Source organism: Solanum tuberosum, unplaced genomic scaffold (genome assembly GCF_000226075.1).
Source record: "Solanum tuberosum cultivar DM 1-3 516 R44 unplaced genomic scaffold, SolTub_3.0 scf00034, whole genome shotgun sequence".
In the NCBI taxonomy this organism is placed as follows: Eukaryota; Viridiplantae; Streptophyta; class Magnoliopsida; order Solanales; family Solanaceae; genus Solanum; species Solanum tuberosum.
The window spans coordinates 2316161-2324426 of record NW_006238962.1 but is presented as its reverse complement, the minus strand read 5'-3'; the positions used below and the strand labels follow the sequence as shown (position 1 = coordinate 2324426).

The 8266-nt window shown below is 34.9% G+C and overlaps 1 protein-coding gene and 1 pseudogene across 1 annotated transcript; one reads left to right on the top strand and one right to left on the bottom strand.

Moving 5' to 3' along the window:
- Nucleotides 1-243: 243 nt before the first annotated feature.
- On the top strand, nucleotides 244-2918 carry LOC102585677 (putative cyclin-A3-1). The gene is made up of 7 exons (XM_006342589.2): nucleotides 244-671; nucleotides 1348-1580; nucleotides 1662-1814; nucleotides 1914-1947; nucleotides 2044-2193; nucleotides 2279-2413; nucleotides 2510-2918. The coding sequence occupies exons 1-7, from the start codon at nucleotides 381-383 to the stop codon at nucleotides 2576-2578; spliced, it is 1065 nt and encodes a 354-aa protein (XP_006342651.1). The 5' UTR covers nucleotides 244-380; the 3' UTR covers nucleotides 2579-2918.
- A 1697-nt stretch (nucleotides 2919-4615) lies between these two features.
- Nucleotides 4616-7946, bottom strand: LOC102585341 (F-box-like/WD repeat-containing protein TBL1XR1; annotated as a pseudogene).
- Nucleotides 7947-8266: the final 320 nt, after the last annotated feature.

Sequence of the window (8266 nt, the reverse complement as noted above, 5' to 3'; positions counted from 1 at the left end):
ATTTTAAAGTTACGTGGCATAGTTTGACTCTGCACGAATGGTGTAAGAAAATTACCTTTTAAGTTAGTGGATGACGAAATATATAATTAAAGAAGCGGGTATATATGGAGGGAACCCAAAACTCACTTTTTAAAATTTCGATCTGAAAAAAAAAAAGTAACCAAAAATTTGCCGCAACAAGACAACCCCTTAAAACCAAAAATTCCCAAAAACTCAAATCCATCTGAAAATTTCCCTCAAAAACACTCACTCTGCTGAATATATGGCGCCATATATATACATACACTCATCTCTCTTTCCCTTCCTCAGCCTACTCTTCCTCTCTTACCCTACCCACCCCCACCCCCAAACACAGAGAGAGGAAAAGGGAGTTGCAAGAAATGGCAGATCAAGAAAATTTTGTTAGAGTTACAAGATTAGCCAAGAAAAGAGCAGCAGAAGCAATGGTTCAGCATTTGCAACAACCCAACAAGAAGAGAGTTGTGTTGGGTGAGATTCAAGATTTGTCTAATGAGGGTATTATCAAATCTAGGAAGACTATTAAGAGGAAGGTGAAAAGATCTGTTACTGAGAAAGATAAGGAATTTGATGTTGATGTTAATTTGGATGATGATCCTCAGATGTGTGGTGCTTATGCTTCTGATATTTATGATTATTTTCATCAATTGGAGGTTAGTGTTTTTGCTCATTTCAATAAATTTTGTGTCTTTTGAACTTTAATCAGTTAGATCTTAGTGATTAAGTATGTTTTGCATTTCGTATATGTTTATTGGAGTAAATAAATTTAAAAGTGAAATTTTTAATTGGGTGTTACTTAATAGAGCTTGATTTGGTTTCTAATTGATGATTTTGCCAATGGGTACTCTAAAGATTGGATTTTTAGCAAATGGGTTGTGGTTAATATCATTGAAATATCAAATCTTGTTAATAGAGCTTGATTTGGTTTGGTTTCTTATTGATGATTTTGCAAATGGGCAATCTAAAGATTTGATTTTTGGCAAATGGGTTGTGGTTAATATCATTGAATTATCAACTCTTGTTTAATTGGGTGTTACCTAATAGAGCTTGATTTGGTTTCTTATGGATGATGTTGCAAATGGGTACACTAAAGATTGGATTTTTGGCAACTGGGTTGTGGTTAGTATTAATGAATTATCAAATCTTGTTGAATTGGGTAATTACCTAATAGTAGCAGAGCTTGATTTGGTTTCTTATTGATGATTTTGCAAATGAGCACACTAAAGATTGGATTTTGGCAAGTGGGTTGTGGTTAATTTATCAAATCTTGATTGGATTTGATATTTGGGTTTTTGAGTTTTTGACTTACTCTGTGGTTTTTCAAATCAGATTGAGAAAAAGAGAAGACCATTGCCTGATTACCTTGAGAAGGTTCAGAAGGATGTGAGTGCAAACATGAGAGGGGTGTTGGTCGACTGGCTGGTCGAAGTTGCAGAGGAATACAAGCTTCTATCGGACACGTTGTATCTTACTGTTTCACACATTGACAGATTCTTATCACTGAATGTTATCCCTAGGCAAAGGCTTCAGCTTTTGGGTGTTTCTTCTATGCTCATTGCTGCGTAAGTATTGGAACCAAGAACTGGTTTGTTCCCCTGGTATTGTGTGTTACGAATCTAATATAATCTGTTGATTATGATCAGGAAGTATGAGGAAATCAAGCCTCCACATGTCAAGGATTTTTGCTACATTACAGCAAATACATTTACGAAGAAAGATGTTGTGAAGATGGAGGCTAGTGTGCTACAATCCCTCAAATTTGAAATGGGTAGTCCCACAGCCAAAACATTTCTCCGGTAGGTCTCATTGTTTCCTGAATAAGCAGTGGTGAACTTGTTAAAGAACGATTAAGGTTCCTTAACTGATATGTCTGTTCTTTTTTCCTTGGTATACAGACGATTTACTAGAGTTGCTCAAGAAGATGTTAAAGTAAGTGCAAATATGTAACATGAACATTTTGATTTTGTATTCGACTGTGTTTCTGTCAAGTGGTTGCTTATTTTGTATTCTTTCCGCCTTTTACAGAACCCCGATTTGCAGTTTGAGTTTCTCGGTTACTACCTAGCCGAATTAAGTTTATTGGATTACAACTGCGTGAAGTTTTTGCCTTCTTTGGTAGCTGCTGCTGTGATATTCCTTTCAAGATTCACATTACAGCCAAAGTCACATCCTTGGGTGAGGATTTTGATCCAATGTTCACTATACTTACAGTTTCATTTATATATATCGAAGTGCTGAATTAACTCTGTCCATATTGTAGAGTCTGGCTCTTCAACGTTGCTCGGGATATAGAGCAGCAGATTTGAAGGAATGTGTTCTTATCATACATGACTTGCAATTAAGTAGAAGAGGAAGTACTTTAGCAGCTGTGAGGGACAAATACAAGCTGCATAAGGTATTAATCTGCTCGTTGTTGATAGTTAGTGATTTTGTTGTAAACACCTGCATAGTTCAGTCATCTGATGCAAACTCTATGATTTTCCTGTAACAGTTCAAATGTGTGTCAACATTGTCTTCTCCTCTGGAAATACCGGATTCATTCTTCAAAGATACTGTATAATGATTGGAAAATTGGTAAGAGACGTTACGATGATACCTGGAAGAGATGGATCTGCCTTCTTGATGCTGGCTCATGCTATTTAAAGGACTTTATTTTAGTAGATATGGTATAATCCTCATGATATATGAAAGTTATAGATATAGTATTGTAATGTCTCTGTATGTTTAGAGCCATGTATGGTAAAAATAAATGTTTCTTGTAAGTTATAATAAGCTGGAAATAACTCCGGAAAACTATATATTATATGAAAAGGTATGGATGTATACAATATTATTACCTTCATTTGCAAGTACTAAACCCCTATTCCAATTCTCTTTGGTTATAGTATGTATTGATAATACCTCTCTGTAACAGTCTCGTTTGTTTTGGACCTTTTTGGGTGCCTTTTATAGTGATTGGTTATTATACATCTTGAACAATATTTGATATTTATATTATTCTTTTATTCTAAACGAACTTTTTTTATTGCGCACGGAAGAGGAAAGAGGAGGAGATTATAAGGTGGTTAACTGTCACCAATAGATGTAATATTAGATAGCCAATAAATTGAGCTATTAAGATTCCTTGATATTTAGATATTATTTGATGGTTTTAGATTAAAAAAAGAAGAAAGAAGAAGCCCACAAGTCATTTTTTTCAATTTGTTTATGTTATAGTAAAATAAAAGGTACTCCTTCCGTTTCACAAAGAATGACCTCTTTTCCTTTTTAGTCAGTTTCAAAAAAATGACCTCTTTTCTTTTTTGGTAACATTTTACTTTTTGCTTTCCACGTGGCATGTTTAAGACCACAAGATTAAGGGCAATTTTATACATTTGACATAACTTTAATTTAGGACTACAAGATTCAAAAGTCTTCTTTAATTTCTTAAACTTCGTGCCAAGTCAAACCAGATCAATCTTTTTGAAACGGAGGGAGTAATTAATATTGATTATATTTTTAAAAAGGTCTCCAACTTTATCTTTTACTTGGTGTGCAGCATTAAATTGGTCAAGTAATTATTGATACACATTGTATGCTTTGAATTTTTTTGTGGAGGGACCATGGGCTACTACAAGTATCATTGCACCGGTATTTTTTTAAAAATAATCGTAGTGTTAGATTAACTTGCACGCATTTCAACTAATTCCACGGGATACTTTTCATCTTTTATTAGTAACAAGTATTAAGTAACTACCGCAAAATGAATATGTGCCTTGTACTACGGCAAAACTTTTTTTCTTTAGAATGTTCTTATTGTTGGGTTAGAAAAAGAAGGATTAACACATAGTCAACTTGTCAAGATATTTATTAAGACACTTAACTAAGTTTTGTTTTAATTGAACACCTCAACTTCTATAAAGTATTTTAATTAAACACTTTTGATTTAAATTTTGAAAAGAATACTTTTGCTTGTGTTTTCGGTTGTCTATTAGAGTCTAGAGAGTTAAGTTAATCACACAACATATGCCATCTCTTTAAATTATACACATCAACCTCAAGTATAAAATGCGTAGGGCTTTACAACTTATTGAAGCGAATGCGTATAATTAAAGAAAATGATATATTTTATGTAGTTAACTTAACTACCTAAGAGATGAATGAGAACACACGTAAAACATTTCCAAGAATCGAAAGTGTGTAATTGAAATACCATATTAAGAGTTGAAGTGTTGGTATTGGTAATTTAAGAGAAACTTTGTACTCTTCAAAAAGGAGATTATTTACGTGCTGCTTCCTTAGGCTTAAAAATGAGTAGAGAAGTTTTCTCATTTATTTTGTTTTCTTTAGTATTGTTCATGTTAAGATATAGAAGATAGGAACATGCATGAAACTAAAGTAAGATACTATATATTATAATCCAACATAATCTGTTTGCAAACCAAACGATCCCTTAAAGTTTAGATCAATACCATAATGATTTAGTCGGGTCCCAATCTGGGTAACCGGGCACTAGGTGAAACAAACAAAAAAGTTATCTACGATGTGACTTTAGTTTGAGCCTCAATTGTTCTGCATTTCTAAAAGGCAGAGTTTCACATCGATTCCTCAACCTGATCTACAATCGCAAATCATAGACACAGACCTTCTTGTTTGCGAAACAAGCTGCAACCTTGTTGCCTTCCTTGTTCCAACACACTTCAAAAATGCAGCCATCACCATTGTAAGTTTTTACAATCTTGGCCTCCTTCACCGACCATATATTCATGCATTTGTCCAATGATCCACTTGCCATGTATTCACCGTTCGGACTAAATGCAATAGAGTAAACAGGTTCCCTGGATTCAAAATGGAACATAACCTACTTAGTAAAAACCAAAAACATTAAACAAGAATGATACAAAGATTTGATGAACTAAAAGAAAGATACACACGTATTGATAGTTCAATTGAGTACTAGTAAACAAACCCCATAATACGCCTATCATTTGACAGTTAAATAAGTGTAAATTTATTAAGAGTGCCTTACTATCTCCTGTGTCCGTTCCAAGTAGACATAATGAGTTAACATCAATTACCTGTGACCGTTTAAGCTGTGAAGAAGACGCCCTTGGTCAACATCCCATAGCTTCACGGTAGAGTCAAATGAAGCACTACACAGATAGAAAATAAAACAAAACCAATAAGCTCAAAGAAGTAACAGCAGGGGAATGTAATATAAAATCGAGAATACAGTAAATATGACCGTAGCAATAGATAGAATACCTTGCCAGCAACAACTGTTGATTCGGATTGCTTGTACCAGCGCCAGTTGGACTCCATTTGATGGTATGTATCTCCTAACAAAAACATATTAGTCAGCAGCTGATGTCTGATTTGATTAAATGAATCAACAAAGAAAAAGAAAGAACAAAAATAGATACTTTGCTATGTTCTCTGAAATCATGCAAGCAGACATCCCGTTTCATGCTCCATATCTGCACAAAAACAATAAATTATTGACCAAATCCCCGAGGGCCAGTGGCACACCGCACCACCTCTCTACCTTATCCAACTTAAAAAATATCTTATCTCTGCTGCACATTTCAAAACGTGACATGCGCCTAACCTTTAGAAGGACAAGATTGGAATTACCTTAACTGTGGTATCATCAGAGCACGAAGCCAGAAAGGAACCTGAGGAGTCCCACTTGATAGCATTGATTTCATTCTGCAATGGCAAAGTAAACAACCCTTTAAGACTATTCACAACGGATACATCAATGTTCGAATCAAGCATAACATGCTAAGCTTCAGTCCTCACCTGATGTCCTGAGAACGTTTTGACTGGTTTGTTCTCTCCAACCTTACAAACATATATCATGTTATCAGCGGAGCAGGTCGCGAAAGAATTATTGTTTCGCCAAGCAACATCAAGCAATGGACCTACATGGGGTTGTATGAACATAAGAAAAACAAAACAAAATCTATCCTTGCTCAGATATGAGGTAAAATATAATGAAATGAATAATTGAGACAGAACAAGGGCAACAGAACACCTGAATGAAAATCAAATTGCTGCTTCGATTCTCCAGATTTCACATTCCAAACAACGGCAGTTGTATCAATACTACCGCTAAGGAGATAATCACCTTTCTTGTTCCACTTCAAAGATATGATTGGCCTTTTATGTTTGTTAAGAGTACTAACCAATTCCCCTGTATGAAAAGTCAGTAAGAGAAAGCAAATTATACATTCAATCTTCAAAACAAGTTTTTCCTCCATGCCCCTTACCAGATCGTTTCCAGATTCTGGCTCCACCATCGTAAGAACCAGTTGCAAGCAGGGTACCCTTGCTCTGTACAAGAAAAATTCATAAATACAAGATCAAATAATAACTAGAAAATTAAATATGTAACCACAAGCAATGCAGTCTAATTTCAGAAAATCCACCAGAAAAGTATAGATCAACGAAAGTCAGCCCAAAACAAGCAGTAGAAAACTCACATTCCAGTCAAGTGATGTAACATCCTTGTTTTCCTCAGTTGCTTGACTTTCCAAATGGTTCAAAACCAAACATTTGGGATAGTAGAATTACATGGACCATCTCCAATAGTCCAAATTCTAGCAGTAGCATCTCCAGACCTAACGTGTTATTACACATGATTAGCTATAATAGACATGATTCCTTAGACGAGTCTAAGAAAACAGAAGTATGAATAAGAACATCAGTGATTCATATACGAGAGCAAAAAAGAAAGAAATGGTACTAATGCTTACCCAGATGCAAGCAGTGACCCTTTTGGACTCCAAGCACAGACAAAAACCTAGCACGAGTTTAAAAACAAAAGAGAATTGCAATGTTAATACAGAACACAGAAGATATCTATTAGATAACCTATTGAGAAATCATGGCGAACCTCAGATGTATGTCCTTCCAAAACCATTACATCACTCCTTTCTTTGTCCTGTTCACGCTCTTTTCCTTTCTGTTGTTTCTCCATCTCCCTTTCTCTTGTAGGTTCTCGTTTGTGGTCAGCACTCGCCTTATCCTTCCGTGTAGGTTTATCTTTCTGAACCTTCCCCTTTTCCCTTTATATTTCCGCAGCTCATCTACATCCTTTGTAATGAGATCCAAAGGCTCTAGAAGCTTGAAGTCTTCATCCATATTAGCATCATCCTGCATTCTGTAGTTAGTACAGAGTAGTAAAAAGATATAGAAAAATCAGAATATTAAAATATTTGCCTTACATTACTCAAATTGGTTTCCAGTTCAAGATACTGAATACCCTTTTGCACAAATTGAATAAGAGCACCAGGAGGAACTAGATGTCCATCCATTGTGCTCCTATTGAGCCCTGCCTCGTATCCAAAAGCAAATGCTGAATGTGTGAATCCTGAAAAAATATATTAGCAAAACCAGTAGACCGATTAGATATATATTACCCAAAACGAAATGCTGAATGTGTGAATCCTTAATGGGTACTAGTCCATCACGATCAAATTTACTTCCTCATGGGCAAGAGTTGAAAGTTAAATTTATTTAATCCTATCGAAAAATGGAGAGACAGATACCATATTTAAATGAGATGTTTAAATTTGGTAATAACAACACTTTCAATTTACTGAATTCAAAATTTATTATTCTAGTGGATGAATGGATCAAACCTAGCAAACAACAGCAACATGTTTTCGATACAGAAAAAATGTTTACTTTGCAGAATTTAACATCATCTAACAACAAACTCCGATTGTGGGGAGGTTGGTGTGTACGCAAACCTTAATCCCTACCTTGTGCAGATAGAGGATCCAGTTTTCAAACTCGGATTCATGGGGATTTCAGAACAGAAACACAACATAAATTAAACTTGGATAGATAAAACAGATTCTGAAGATGAGAATTAAATTACCTGATTCAGTGAGGTAGCGGAAAACAATGTAATTGAGGACCTCAGAGGTTAGAGAGGCCATTGTTGTGAATTGTTGGCGGCTTAAACTTAAACTTAAACAGACAAATGCATTACTATTACATCCTCTCATATATATAGAGGCAAAAAATATGGTAAGTGTGAATTTTGGGATGTATGAAACGTTATGTTGGTTCCAAAAAGGCATTTTAAATGAATTGTTGAATGACTAAATTACCCTTCAGGGTCCAATAAATATATTTCCTTTTTAAAACAATAACACCCTGGTTTAAATAAAAATTATGTTGCCAAGAGTTGAATTGTTAAATTTATTTAATAATATTCTTTTTTTGGGGGGGAAAGGGGGGGGGGGGTAATTTTGAT